At 43.7% G+C, this 15,673-nt stretch overlaps 1 protein-coding gene across 1 annotated transcript; it reads right to left on the reverse strand.

Moving 5' to 3' along the window:
* Positions 1–931: 931 nt before the first annotated feature.
* PNN (pinin, desmosome associated protein) lies at positions 932–15,568 on the reverse strand. The gene is made up of 9 exons (XM_080978089.1): positions 15,385–15,568; positions 14,604–14,675; positions 8,135–8,203; positions 7,386–7,458; positions 7,204–7,298; positions 5,128–5,203; positions 4,203–4,358; positions 3,983–4,121; positions 932–3,288 (listed from the first exon to the last, which is right to left on the reverse strand). Exons 1-9 carry the CDS (start codon positions 15,495–15,497, stop codon positions 2,009–2,011), a joined length of 2,073 nt encoding a protein of 690 aa, XP_080834215.1. The 5' UTR covers positions 15,498–15,568; the 3' UTR covers positions 932–2,008.
* Between the last annotated feature and the right edge of the window lie 105 nt (positions 15,569–15,673).

Genomic DNA, 15,673 nt, shown 5'->3' on the forward strand with positions numbered 1-15,673 from the left:
GGTGGGTGGAGAAGGATGCTGCTAATAATGAAGAGGGGTATAAGGGGAGGAACCAACCGGACAGGACTCGTGTAAGCGGCTCCTCTCCTCTCCCGCTTTGCTCCTTTAAAGAAGCAGGCTCTCTGTCCCTCTCTCTTCCCCACTCAGCGGCTCTTCTCCCGCTTTGCTGTTTCAAAGCGAGCCACGGAGGAGGGAAGGAAGGGGAACCATGGATCCTCTGCTCACGACTGCAGCAGATTCCCCCCGCCACCCGTAGGCATTCCCTCCATAACACGCACAGACATTTCCCCTTACTTTCTAGAAGGAAAAAAGTGAGTGTTATGGTGCAAAAAATACGGTATTTATCTACTTGCACTGGCACGCTTTCGAACTGCTAGGTTGGCAGGAGCTGCGACAGAGCAACGGGAGCTCACCACGTCGCAGGGATTTGAACCGCCAACCTTCTGATCGGCAAGCCCAAGAAGCTCAATGGTTTAGACCACAGTTGGGTGGATATCTATTGAGGCCAATAGTGTCTTTTCCTATCTACCCTTTCCCCACTGCAAATTAAAGACGTAGAACAAAATGACTCAGGCGCTCTTGGATTCCACCAGCCCATCCACAGAGACATCTGTAGCCAGGACTTTTAAAAAGGAATTTTTGCTGGGTGGCTGGTGGAAACAAACTCAAAAGGGCACTTCACACAAATCCTTCGCCAGCCCAGTTCAGGATTACATTCCATACACAAATCCACATTGTTAGGTATGAGAGACTACTTTAAATGTTTTTAAGGGGTACCTAAGTACAAGTTGAGATTTCTGGTCTTTCCGATGTATGTTTATGGCTGGGAATGGGAATTCTAATTTGTGTCAAACCATTTGGTTTTGGTAGGTGAACGACAAGTATAAAAAAACTTCTCATTAAACAAACAGTAAATGCAGAATACAGAAAATAGTATATAAAGCTACCTTTATTTAGACTTTTACAGAACAAGCCAATGAATACACTTGTAGGAAGTTTAAAAACAGTATGTCACCTTTTTACACCAACTATATTGCCATCGACTTGCTTTAGATGTTACAGAAATTCCAAGTTTTGAATCCACTTTCCTCCATCAACAGGTATTCATAAATACAACAGCTTAACCCCCGATTAATTTAATGGTATACTGCATTTTTATTGGCATTTGAAAGTTTAGCCTGTGGCCAACAATAATCTAGTTTTGAAGTTACCCATAGGCCTCCTGCAACATACTGCAAAGCACAGAAATAAATGAGATGCAAGGTTTTTTTTAAAAAAAAAATCTAAGCATTACTCTAAAACTAGGGGAGAGGCAAGGCTTGTTGAAATAACTACATGAAGTTTCTAAACAGATTTTAGGTGGCCAAGTAATTAGAATTGGCTTGATACACTCACTTGGCTTCTGTATATGGGCAGTTAGTTCACCAAGGAACGTTAGTAAAAGCTGGCATCAATTTGTATAACGAAAGCACAGAAAAGAAAACCTGGATTATGCACAGGTGTGTGCTCCTTCACAGAACTTGAGAATTCACTTTTAGCAATTAAGAGGGGAAGTGTTAATAGGCAGAATATTTAAACACTCTGTATGAAGTATGGCAAAAGGAGAAAGATATCTATGCGAGATGAAGCGGCAACAGGCTCTCACACCTCTGTAAAATACACATTTATTTCTACAAAAAAAAATATCTGATACAGAAATGATTCACACAAATGTAACTATGTACCTATTAAAATATACAGAAACTCTTAAGTAGAGGAGATTTAAAAAGATGAAGGGGTTGTCAATCCTTTTATTTGTACACTTTTGCATCGTCACATAATTTGATAAGTAACCTTTTACAAAATCATGTAAAAAGCACGAGAATTGCCTGGTAAAGAGTCTGCATTTCTCCAAAAGATTTTATACAGCATGCAATTAAGGCAGCCTTTTCTTCCCCACATGGAATCCTTTCACTCATCAAGTAATCTTCTGCTGCAAAGATTAGGCTAGGGAGCCTGGTCTCTTCTGTCAACGCCTTTTGTCTTTCCTGTCTGATTTACGGTCTCTTTCACTCCGCGAAGTTCTTTTGCCTGACCGACTACTTTCTGATATAGACCTCTTTCTGTCCGACCTTGAACTTTTATCCTTTGATCCTTTCGCATCTCTGCTGCTACCTTTCGAAGACTTGTGACTCCTGTCTACTCCTGCATTATCCCTTCGCTTTCGATCCAGGCTCCTCCTACGCTTCCTATCCCTATTGTGCCCACGCCCTCTGCTTCGACTTCTGCTCTCGCTGCTGCTGGAACTACTGCTACTCTCTCGACTGCTGCTTCCGCTAGTGCTGCTGCTGCTGGAGGAACTACTCCGACTACTGCTGGTGCCGCTGCTAGAACTGCTGCCGCTACTACTGCTTGTAGAACTAGTACTACTGGTGCTGCTGCTAGTACTGCGACTTCGACTCTTGCTGCCTTTGTTCCTTGCTCTACCTCTGCTCCTGCTCCTAACCTTGTTCTTGACTTCTACGGTTACTGCCTGGATTTGGTCTGCCTGAGTTTCAGGCAGATTCTCAGGCACTACCGTTTCTTCTTTGTCTACCTGAGGCTCTTGATCTTGAGTGGATTCCAACTGTGGTGAAGGCTGTGGCTGAAGCACAGCCTCTGGTCGAGGCTGGACCTCAGCCTCGGACACTGCAATGGATTCCGGCTCCTTCTCTTCTGCCTCCTCTGGTTCAGCTTCCACTTCTGGCTTGTTGCTTTCCTCTTTCTCCAAGGGAGCAACAGGCCCTTCCTGCTCTGGTTGAGCATTACTCTCCATTTCTGGTTCCACTTCTTTGCTATTCTCATTTTCTAGTGGCTCTGCATGATCTGCCTCATTGGTTTCCATCACATCCTGCTCGCCATCTACTGGCAGCGTGTTTTCACCTTCCTCTTTCCCTAACACAACATCCTCCTCCTGATTATCCTGCTGCCTATCATTCTCCTTAATCTCTGGTCCCTCATCTACCTTAACCTCCATTTCCTCTTTCTGCTCCTCCTCCTCCTGTTCTATCTCTCCATCACTGTGACTAGCACCTACCTCCTTTTCTTCCCCTACCTCTTCCATTTCTACATCATTGCTTCGATTACCTGTCTCCATCTCTTCCACCTGCTGAACCGCCTTACCCTCTTCTTGCTCCTTGTTCTGGTCTTCCTTCTTTTCTTCCTTCTGCACCTCCTGGTGTTCTTTTTCCTTCAGAGATTGTCGCCTGGGCCTGGCTTCCATTTTGTTAATTTGCTCAGCAAACTCAATGCGCCTATTTTCAAACAGTGCTGCAGAACGAAAGAAGACACACTAAGCTTATTGTGGGTACTTAGCATGGTTCCATCTTACTGATAGATCACTTGAACCACTTCACACAAGGAAAGTTTCATACAGACAAGCGATCATCCATGTTAAGAGATCAGAATGTGCACTTGTGAATTGGGGCATTTGTCACATATTTTTGAATTACAGGCTACTGGCAGTTATGAGCAGTAAAGTTTCACATTAAGAAATAATTTATAACTGGATCCAACAGGTGGGCAAAATCCTTATCTCCCCAACCCCCTAGAGACAAACTTTATGGGGTAGTTGGATCTGTCAATCACTTGGGCTGGAATTCCAATATCACACCATTACAAATGTTCTGTTTGTGCAAGCACATCATCTTGCAAGATGGAAAAACCCCACTTGCAACTATGTGCTGTTCTGAGGATTTTCCTAAACCCCAGAACCAGGACTCTAGGACCCTGCCAGGGCCTTTGCACCAACTTCCCAAAGCTGGGTAGGCAATCCTCCACCTTTTGGGTGGGCCAGTTCTGGCTTTATGTTTTTGTGTAAACGTGCAGACGCCCAGAACTGACCCTTTGACTAAGATGCAAGTTCGCTTTACTGCCTTATCAATATCAGTTTAACTTTTTCTATTGAAATGCCAGAAGAGCTTATATAAAAGAAAATGTTTCTACCCTACCAAAAGTAACATACCATTTAATTTTTTTTGGGAATCATCAAACAGCTTCTGGGTAGCAGGACACATTCTGCCAGGTATGTAGAACAGATGAGGCTTTGTCTTTGTTCTTATATATTTAATTATTTTGGCATTATGATCATTCCATTCTTCTTGCTGGTAAAAGAAAGATTTTTATTTTTTTAGTATTGTCCACAACACAAACACCACATAGCAGCTGCTTGAATTTTGACTCACCAGCTGAGCAAGTTCAACTTTCTGTTCCAATAGCCGCAGCTCTGTTTGTTTAGCACGTCTTTCCTCAAAGAGCTCTCGCCTCTCATTTTCAACCTGCTTTCTCTCTTCCTCTGCCTGCACTTCAAGTTTCTGTTCAATTTCTTGCCGTCTTTTTTGCTGAAGTGGAGAAACAGTTTCAGATTTGCTTAAGGTGAGCTCAGAAATTTTATTATTAGTTTATATACCACTTAATAGCTGGCCGACTCCTGTTCTGGAATCCGATCAATACTGAAGTCTTTATCTAATTATTGCAAGATGGCCCACAACTTTTGGCTGGACAAGTCACTGCTTATAGTGGTTGGTTTTTTCATTTCTGCTCCCCTAAGGTATTGAGCACTCCTTGTGTATCAAGCAATCCACATTTACAGTAAAGCAGTGCCAGGCAAGGCAATTACATCTCTCCAACTTATGACCTGAAGCCTGGCAACCAATAGGAGCTCTGTGCACCCCCCTCTTTCTAATCTGTTTTCAAATTGTTATGGAACCAGAGACAAGTAAATAATAATAAAAATTCAACTATATAGCCAACTAAAGGCAGGGCATATGAAACCTAAGCATGACCTCTCTAGGCTGCTGGCAGTTACTAGGAGTTTTCCCAGCTGGTTGCCAGAACCCAGTTTAGGGTCGCCATACAGAACTGTATTTGTAGTAGGAGCCATGTTCTATTGAACTTAATAGGCTTAAGTAAAGTTTTAGGAATGCTCACTGTTTCCCTTTACACTTGAAAAATGACTTTAAAGACCTCATGTTTCCACAATGAAAAATCTGAGCTACTGGGTTACTAGCAGTAAGTTTCTTCGCACAAGACAGTATACAATTCTGTCATTCAAAAGAAGTAGTACTCTCTCTCTCCTCTAATGAACATTACAAGGTATTGAGTTAATACCCTTTCAGTAGCAACTGTTGATTCTTGTTTGAACTTCTGAAGAGTACCCATCAACAGGCCAAATATGCGCCGATTCCTAGAAAAGAAAAGGAGTAAAAAGATATGATTATATGATCGACTTTCATATGTGTCCATTATGCATACCTATTGAAACAGTTTTCCAAATCTTCCAAGGTTGTTAGTTAATGGCACATGAATTATAAAAAGGCTACAATAATAATACAGGGTGCAAAAGCTATTTAAAAAGAAACATAACTAGTGGACATTGCAAATTTCAACAACCAACATGAGAAGATAACAAGATAATTCCAGTGGATAGCTTTATCAACAATAGCATATAATTTCCAAACATATTAAATTAAATCAAGTTCTTAATATATGACCCAAAGACATCCAAAAGTTTTATCTAAGATTGAAGACAACAATAAAATACATTAAACAGACTGATTTTTAATAAAAGGAAAAACATTGTTGTGACTTTTCATAAGGAACCTCAAGAAATGATTTGCCATTTTGTAAGCAACATTGCACTGAAAATATAGTCATCTTCTTTTGACGTACTTTTTTGTTGAGGGCTAGCTGTTTGAGCAAGAACTTTGGCCCATACGGAGAATCATAGAACTGTTAAGTTGGGAGGGAATCCCCCCCCCAAGGGTCATCTAGTCCATTCCCTTGCAATGCAGGAAATTCAACTAAAACAACCCTGACAGATTGCCAGGCAATCTCTGCTTAAGAACTTCCAAGGATGGAGAATCTACAACCTTTCGAGGGAGTCCACTCCACTGTAGAACATCTCTTACTGTCAGAACCCCAAGCACAATGGTCACAGCCTGAAAATAAATTCCAGCCCAGCATTCCAGCCCCACCCCAACTAATACATATGAGATGGTGCTTGAATTAAGAAATAATTTCCCCAAAAAATTATTTGGATACTTTCCCACAAACTACGTATCTGAAGTTTATATACAAGCGGCTCAACACAATGCACTGTCTAAAAGTGAGACCTTTAAATAGCCTTCCTCATAAAAGAAGCCAGCACAGAATGTTGTTGGGCAGGGGCAACAGAGCTCCCACAGCTCAAATCTGAACTTATTCATGTTTTTAGATATTTTGTCAGCTGCTTTATATGATTTCTCCCTGAAAAGTGGGATACAAATCTATACAATTAATAAATATGTTTTTATTTCTCTAGCAGACTGTAAAATCCAGTTTCATCACCCAAACCTCATAAACAAATTTTAATGACAAACAAATTTTAACAAATTTTCCCAAGATTTTGCACAGAAAAGCATAAAAAAGTACAATAGCTGCTAATTTGCAGTATTCTTTAAAGACCAAGGCTGAAATCCCACCAACATCAATGGGACTTACTTCTGAATTAGACTGGTTCATATCAAACTAAAAAAAAACCAAGAAGGGAACATTTTAGAAAAAAATTATCTGGCAGGATGCCTATCTTTGAAAAACACAACATGATAAATCTCTACCCAGAGCTTTTACATTCCTGGAATAATCAAAACAACAGTCTGAAATAAGTACATAAGCAACTTATTTTGACTTACAAATCAACAGGCAAAGCAAACTGTGCAAGGCAACTTAAATAAACATGGAAGCTGGGTTGAGTTGTCTGGTGCAGTCAGTACCTGTACACACACTTCTTAAGAAATAATAATAATAATAATAATAATAATAATAATAATAATAAATTTTATTTATATCCCGCCCTCCCCAGCCGAAGCCGGGCTCAGGGCGGCTAACAACAATAAAACAGTACAAAAGTACAGCATAAACAACAGTCTAAAATCATTCGTTATAAAATTAATTAATTCAAGCCACTGGCAACCATTGGGCCAGAGCTCCGCGAAGATTGCCGACGGAGGGAGTCAGGCTGTGCCCTGGCCAAAGGCCTGGTGGAACAGCTCTGTCTTGCAGGCCCTGCGGAAAGATGTCAGACTAGGACAGCATAAAATATTGGACAAAGTTTTCTGTGCAAGAAAGAACATTTCTTTCATAATTTGTATTATGCTCTTGGAGTTTGAAAACATTGTGGTTACAGTAAACAACATTGTAAGATACCTTTGTTTTCCCTTTTCATCCATGTTTTGATCTTGAATAAGATCTCGGCGTGTTCGTTCTTTGGAGGTAGCAACAACAGAAGACTGCAACGCTGGCTGTAAGGATAGGTCAAATCCAGGTTAATGGAAGCTTTTCTACATTTCTTTCGCCTCTCTACCCACCAACTTTTAGGTATCCCTTACTTTTTTAACATCATCATCCTCTGCGTCGCTTTCATGGCGTGATTCTCTCCTTGTCCGACGTTCCCCAGCTAGCCTAAATTTAAGAGAGTATCAAAGGCATCCATTTTATACTAGAACCAAGGAAAATGTTTCAATTGGCTTAGAAAATGATGTTAATAAAAGCAAAATAACTACACTAAAATCAAGATACTGTGCTTCAGACTGCTTTGATCCAACCTCTCTGTCCATATTGTTGCTGGGATCCAATGAACTCTCCGGTGAATGCAGATTAGCTGCTTGCTAAATCTGTTGCTTTATTACAGCATCTTTTTAAAGATGGAGACCTCACTTTTAAAGTCCGCTTACTTTTCTTTCTACAGAACATATTGTAGGGTAGCAACTCCTACACAATTTACGGGTACTCAAGACAAAAAAGGTGTTCTACTGAAATCCTATTTAAAATACCACACAGAATCAAGATACACCAGTATAACTTATTTGCTAGTGTAGAATTCCAAGAGGAATTATATGCAACTTAATTAAAGAAGAACTGATACATGAATGGTTTTTCCTTTCTTCCCTCCCAGTTCCTTTTGTATGTCTGAAATTGCAAACAATCATATTAAATTATACACAGCCTTGAGTGCTATATAAAAACCATGTAGAAATGCACTACAGAAATATACTGAGTCAGCTAAGATGGCATGCTGTTCTTGTCTCTAACTTCATTCAATCCTGTTGAATTCAGTCCCATTTCATTCTCTGCTCACCTATTGGTCGCCCCTTCTAGATCCCTCTGTTTGGCTGGGGGTCCTCCTCCGCTATCCGAGAATCCACGCCTGAAACAAAAGAGCGCATCAGTGTATCAGATCAGTATGCTCCAAGCAAGTTTATAATGCCAAGACCCCATAAAACTAAAGTTCAATGTCTTGCTTTGTGTGCAGCAAGTTTTACAGAAGTCACACCATGCTCTCTAACATTTATATGAAGCCACTAGGTGAGATCAGCCCCTTCATGGATCACTGCCTTGCCGTGGCGAAGGGGCTTGAAGAACTCAGAGAAGCTATGAACTATGCCGAGCAGGGCACCCAAGATGAACAGGTCATAGTGGAGAGTTTTGACCAAACGTGATCCACCTGGAGTAGGAACCGGCAAGCCACTCCAGTATCCCTGCCAAGAAAACTCCATGGACAAAGACAACAGGCATATAAAAGTTATGACGCTGGAAGATGAGCCCCTCAGGTCGGAAGGTGTCCAACATGCTACTGGGGAAGAGCGGAGGACAAGTACAAGTAGATCCAGAGCTGATGAAGCGGCTGGGCCAAAGCCGAAAGGACGCTCAGTTGTGGATATGCATGGAAGCGAAAGGAAAGTCCAATGCTGTAAAGAAAAATATTGCATAGGAACCTGGAATGTAAGAACCATGAACCTGGGTAAGTTGGATGTGGTCAAAAATGAGATGGCAAGAATAAATATTGACATCCTGGGCATCAGTGAGCTAAAATGGACGGGAATGGGCGAATTCAGTTCGGATGACTATCATATCTACTACTGTGGGCAAGAAATCCGTAAAAGAAATGGAGTGGCCCTCATAGTCAACAAAAGAGTGGCGAAAGCTGTACTGGGATGCAGTCTCAAAAATGATAGAATGATCTCGATACGAATCCAAGGCAGACCTTTTAACATCACAGTAATCCAAGTTTATGCACCAACTACTGGTGCTGAAGAAACTGAAATTGACCAGTTCTATGAAGACTTACAAGACCTTATAGAAGTGACACCAAACAAGGATGTTCTTCTCATTATAGGGGATTGGAATGCTAAAGTAGGGAATCAAGAGATAAAAGGAACAACTGGCAAGTTTGGCCTTGGAGATCAAAATGAAGCAGGGCAAAGGCTAATAGAGTTCTGTCAAGAGAACAAGCTGGTCATCACAAACACGCTTTTCCAACAACACAAGAGACGACTCTACACATGGACATCACCAGATGGACAACATCGAAATCAGATTGATTATATTCTCTGCAGCCAAAGATGGAGAAGCTCTATACAGTCAGCAAAAACAAGACCTGGAGCTGACTGTGGCTCAGATCATCAGCTTCTTATAGCAAAATTCAAGCTTAAACTGAAGAAAGTAGGAAAAACCACTGGGCCGGTAAGATACAATCTAAATCAAATCCCTTATGAATACACAGTGGAAGTGAGGAACAGGTTTAAGGATTTAGATTTGGTGGACAGAGTGCCTGAAGAACTATGGTTGGAGGCTCGCAACATTATACAGGAGGCAGCAACTAAAACCATCCCAATGGAAAAGAAATGCAAGAAAGCAAAGTGGCTGTCCAACGAGGCCTTACAAATAGCGGGGGAGAGAAGGCAAGCAAAATGCGAGGGAGATAGTGAAAGATACAGGAAATTTAATGCAGATTTCCAAAGAATAGCAAGGAGAGACAAGAAGGCCTTCTTAAACGAGCAATGCAAAGAAATAGAGGAAAACAACAGAATGGGAAGAACTAGAGATCTGTTCAAGAAAATCGGAAATATGAAAGGAACATTTCGTACAAAGATTACCATAATAAAGGACAAAAGTGGTAAAGACCTAACTGAAGCAGAAGACATCAAGAAGAGGTGGCAAGAATACACAGAGGAATTATACCAGAAAGATATGGATGTCTCGTACACCCCAGGTAGTGTGGTTGCTGACCTTGAGCCAGACATCCTGGAAAGTGAAGTCAAATGGGCCTTAGAAAGCACTGCAAATAACAAGGCCAGTGGAAGTGATGGTATTCCAGCTGAACTGTTTAAAATTTTAAAAGATGATGCTGTTAAGGTGCTACACTCAATATGCCAGCAAGTTTGGAAAACTCAGCAGTGGCCAGAGGATTGGAGAAGATCAGTCTACATCCCAATCCCAAAGAAAGGCAGTGCCAAAGAATGCTCCAACTACCGCACAATTTCACTCATTTCACATGCTAGCAAGGTTATGCTTAAAATTCTACAAGGAAGGCTCAAGCAGTATGTGGACCGAGAACTCCCAGAAGTGCAAGCTGGATTTAGAAGAGGCAGAGGAACCAGAGACCAAATTGCAAACATGCGCTGGATTATGGAGAAAGCTAGAGAGTTCCAGAAAGACATCTACTTCTGCTTCATTGACTATGCAAAAGCCTTTGACTGTGTCGACCACAGCAAACTATGGCAAGTTCTTAAAGAAATGGGAGTGCCTGATCACCTCATCTGTCTCCTGAGAAATATCTACGTGGGACAAGAAGCTACAGTTAGAACTGGATATGGAACAACTGATTGGTTCAAAATTGGGAAAGGAGTACGGCAAGGCTGTATATTGTCTCCCTGCTTATTTAACTTATATGCAGAATTCATCATGCGAAAGGCTGGGCTGGATGAATCCCAAGCCGGAATTAAGATTGCTGGAAGAAATATCAACAACCTCAGATATGCAGATGACACAACCTTGATGGCAGAAAGTGAAGAGGAATTAAAGAACCTTTTAATGAGGGTGAAAGAGGAGAGCGCAAAATATGGTCTGAAGCTCAACATCAAAAAAACGAAGATCATGGCCACTGGGCCCATCACCTCCTGGCAAATAGAAGGGGAAGAAATGGAGGCAGTGAGAGATTTTACTTTCTTGGGCTCCATGATCACTGCAGATGGTGACAGCAGTCACGAAATTAAAAGACGCCTGCTCCTTGGGAGAAAGGCGATGGCAAACCTAGACAACATCTTAAAAAGCAGAGACATCACCTTGCCAACAAAGGTCCGTATAGTAAAAGCCATGGTTTTCCCAGTAGTGATGTATGGAAGTGAGAGCTGGACCATAAAGAAGGCTGATCGCCGAAGAATTGATGCTTTTGAATTATGGTGCTGGAGGAGACTCTTGAGAGTCCCATGGACTGCAAGAAGATCAAACCTCTCCATTCTGAAGGAAATCAGCCCTGAGTGCTCACTGGAAGGACAGATCCTGAAGCTGAGGCTCCAATACTTTGGCCACCTCATGAGAAGAGAAGACTCCCTGGAAAAGACCCTGATGTTGGGAAAGATGGAGGGCACAAGGAGAAGGGGACGGCAGAGAATGAGATGGTTGGATGGTGTTCTTGAAGCTACCAGCATGAGTTTGATCAAACTGCGGGAGGCAGTGGAGGACAGAAGTGCCTGGCGTGCTCTGGTCCATGGGGTCACGAATAGTCGGACACGACTAAACGACTAAACAACAACAACAACAACAACAAGGTGAGATCAGAGGGTAAAAGAAAGATGTAATCAGTCTAACAAAGAAAATCAGCTCTATTTCTTTTCTTTTTTTAAAATCTGAGTTAGGTGAGGGTGCTCAGGTGCTGAACCAGTGCTTGGCTCCGTAATGGGCTAACAGATTGAAAGCTGACAATAAAGAATTGTGAGAAAGTGGTTCTTATGTTGATAAATTAGGTACTTGGCTTGTTTCAGATGGGGGTGCACCTTCCATGAAGAAGCAGGTTTGCAGCTTGGGGACACACTTACATCCAGAGTTGTCACTAGAAGCCAAGGTAGCCCCAGTTTCACAAACTGCCCTTCCCAGGTTTGACCTTATCACCAGGTAGGAACATTCCTGAACAGACAGTCTTGCCACCATGATGCACATTCTGCTTATCTCTCAAATGGAACACTGAAATGTGTTGTACAAGGAGCTGCCCTTGAAAACTTTCACTAGTGCAGAATACAGTTCAGCAGAGGAGCATTGTCGGGTACTGAAAAGACTCAGAGCAGAGGCCTACATTAAATATTTGCATATGCTTATTTTTATGTATAGGTGCCAATTTCAGCTGTCATTTGAAGGGGAGAAATAAACTGGCTGTCAGGGAGAACTCAGAGCTACAGCGTGGCAACAGGGATTTCCTGGGCCAGTATACTATATGTGGATTGGGCCCTCCACCCCACCCACAGTCTAGAGCTGCTGTTTATGTACATATTTAGGTACGTATTTAAAAATAGACAAGTGCACGTTGGGAAATTTGAATGGGAGGTGTCTAGGGTCTCACCAGTGCTGTACTTTGAAGTGTTACCAGTTGCCCTGTAAAAAAGTTAAGTTTAAAGAGGAAAGATGTCCAGTATCCTGCATCAAAGACCCAGACACACGGGCCCCCTGGCTACCCATTAACAAGGCTGTTGCTTTATCCTGATGGAATCATATCACATCAATTCTGAAAGAACTACCATGGCAGCCTATTTGCTGCAAAGCCCAATTCCAAATGTTAGTACTTTATTAAGCCGCTAAATGGTTTGCGGCCCAAATAATTGAAGAACATCTCCCTAAACCAGCTTGCTTATGCCTCAAGATTGCTAGAGAGTGCTCTTCTCTGTTTCCATTGTCAGGGGACGTTCACTACAGGGGACGTTCCCGAATGATCAAAACCCGGAAATGAGTGTTTCAGTTTTCGAATGATTATCGGAACCCGAACATCCAGTGCGGCTTCTGATTGGTGCAGGAGCCTCCTGCAGGAAATCAGAAGCCGCACTTTGGTTTCCAAATGTTTTGGAAGTCAAACGGACTTCCAGAATGGATTCTGTTTGACTTCCAAGGTATGACTGTATTTGGGTGAGATGCAAGAGAAAGCCTCTCAGTACACACATGCAGCTCTCACACACCCATATACTGTACTTCACATACACACTGCTGCAAGTACATCTCTCCCTCTCAAACACATAGGTAAAGGTAAAGGTACCCCTGCCCGTATGGGCCAGTCTTGACAGACTCTAGGATTGTGCGCTCATCTCACTCTAGAGGCCGGGAGCCAGCGCTTTCCGCAGACACTTCCGGGTCACGTGGCCAGCGTGACGAAGCTGCTCTGGCGAACCGGCACCAGAGCAGCACACGGAAACACCGTTTACCTTCCCGCTATAAAGCGGTACCTATCTACTTGCACTTAAGGGTGCTTTCGAACTGCTAGGTGGGCAGGGGTTGGGACCGAACGACGGGAGCTCACCCCGCCGCGGGGATTTGAACTGCCGACCATGCAATCAGCAAGTCCTAGGCGCTGAGGTTTTACCCCACAGCGCCCCCTCAAACACATACCTACCCTCTATTCCCCCACCTCACATAAATATCTCCCTCTCTCTCTGCCCATGTATATATATCCAACTCTCATACACAGAACAAACTAAGTATCCCTTCCAATTCAGAAAAGCCACCAAGGGTGGAAGATGTGACTTTTAAAAAATAAACCACCCACAAAAGTAACTAATCCCTAAGTTACACAATGCCACAAATTCAAAAGCTAATTCCTTCCTTTTAAGAGCATTTTAAAGAAACTCTAGAAATGTGAATATATCTAGCAATTTTAAACTTTCCAGTACCAAAACTAAATACCAAGTAGGCCAAATATCTGTAGGACTGCAAAGACTGCTGTGCAAGCAGAGCCTAAAACTACATCCAATAAAAACCAGCCAGAGCTCTGTTGCAATAGCCTTCAAGTACAGTGGTTCCTCAGGTTACAGACGCTTCAGTTTACAGACTCCGCTAAACCAGAAATAGTACCTTGGGTTAAGAACTTTGCTTCAGGATGAGAACAGAAATTGCGCAGTGGCAGCAGCAGGAGGCCCCATTAGCTAAAGTGGTACCTCAGGTTAAGAACAGTCTCAGGTTAAGAACAGACCTCCAAAATGAATTAAGTTCTTAACCCGAGGTACCACTGTACCATACCATGCCAGTGTTAGGCTACAACAGCAGAGGATCTGTAACCCTTAGAATAGCATGGTTGGCTGCCCACCCTTTGGTAATAACAATGGTATATGAGCCAAGTGGCAAGTTATACATGCCTTCTACTGAAATATTTGAAGACAGCAATCTTGTGGGCTCCTGAGCACTGCCATAAACTAGCATTACAGCAACTGTACAAGTCCAACTTGAAATTGCTGAAGTTTTTTTTTTAAGGTTAGAAGAGAAGTTGCATGCAACCTTAGGACAGCAGTTGCAATGACAGACACAAGCAATGGTCAAGAACCCCATCAGTTATTTGCTTGTTTGCCTGTGAATATGCTTTGGACCATGAGCAGAACCCTCTCTTCCCCCTCACTGTACAAGTATGGCAGTTGAGTTCAGACTCTAGCTACCTTAAATCAATGTATTAAAACAACATTTAACCTTCTTTTCATTTCTAGCCTTCAAATACAAGCGTAACATTCCATACAGCATAGAAGCTGCCCTCAGAAAGGTACAGAATTGGTTTCCATTAATCATCCACAGATACTCACCTAAGTAATATACTTCCACGCCCCCTACCTCCACCAGGGCCTGTGATGGTCAATAATCTCCCTTGAGCGGGCCTGGGGGGAAAAGCCAAGGGCATAATCATCAGGAAGGTGCAAAGTGGTACAGAAAACATCCCTCAAAGGAACACCACTGGAGACCTGCTGCAAATGTATCCCCCACTCCCCACTTTATTAGTCAGCTTTAGTGATTGGGGACGGGAAATGACTGCTTCTACCTTGTGCAGGATCCTGATGGCCTATTTCATTAAAATACCTTGACTTCCCACGTGGAAGGAAGCAGCAGAAAATGCAGGGGGACGGCAGTGGGTTTTGCCTACCTTTTGTGCTACGGAAACTTTTACAGATTTAGGCTGGGGCATGAGCGCACCCTTAACCTGGGTTAATTTAGGCCGCCGGTGCAGGCTGCGTCCCTAAGCGCCCTTACTGGGAACTAGCGAGCCCCATTGAAGCCAAGCGGGGAAGCCGCGTTCGCAGGGCGCAGCCGCGCCTGGCAACTCACGTGGACGCCACTAACGGCTTCTGCTCGTAGGCCTCCCTCTGCGCTCCCGCTCCGTCCCTTCCCAGAACCCTTTAGAAGAGGGACGGGGCTAACGGCTGCACCTCTCGGGCCCCTGAAGTCCCAGGGCGCGTCCCCGGAGAGGGAAGGGAAAGGGCGCGGGCACGAAGGGGCAACCGCAGAGAAGTCTCTCAGGGGGCGAGCGCGGCGGTCCCCTCTGAGCCGAACCCCCCCCCGCCGGCCGCCCCGCTCTTCCTCCCGCCTCACCGCACATCGTTGGGGTCCCGCCCCGTGAGCTTGCGGATGTTCTCGTCAACGTGCTTGAGGCTCTCCTTGGCCTTCTCGAGCTGCTCCTGCAGAGCCCGCACCGCCACCGCCATCCTAGCCACCCACAGGCGCGGCCTAGCCAGTCAGGGGCCGGCCGAGAGCGTGGCTCGGCGGGAAAGGGGCGGGGCGCCGCGGCCCAGCCCCTCACGTAGCGCGGCTCCTCCGAGCAAACCCGCCAATCGGCGCGCGAGGGTTGGATCGACAACGTTCCTCGCCAACAGCCGCGCCT

This window comes from Podarcis pityusensis (assembly GCF_964106645.2).
Source record: "Podarcis pityusensis genome assembly, chromosome: 1".
Classification (NCBI taxonomy): Eukaryota; Metazoa; Chordata; class Lepidosauria; order Squamata; family Lacertidae; genus Podarcis; species Podarcis pityusensis.

Coding starts and splice junctions, on each gene's coding strand:
- PNN (XM_080978089.1), bottom strand. CDS start 15,497: ATGGCGGTGGCGGTGCGGGCTCTGCAGGAGCAGCTCGAGAAGGCCAAG. Junction 4,359..5,127: donor CAACAGTTGCTACTGAAAGG/GTATTAACTCAA, acceptor TCTCCACTTCAG/CAAAAAAGACGGCAAGAAAT. Junction 3,289..3,982: donor TTCCCAAAAAAAATTAAATG/GTATGTTACTTT, acceptor TTCGTTCTGCAG/CACTGTTTGAAAATAGGCGC.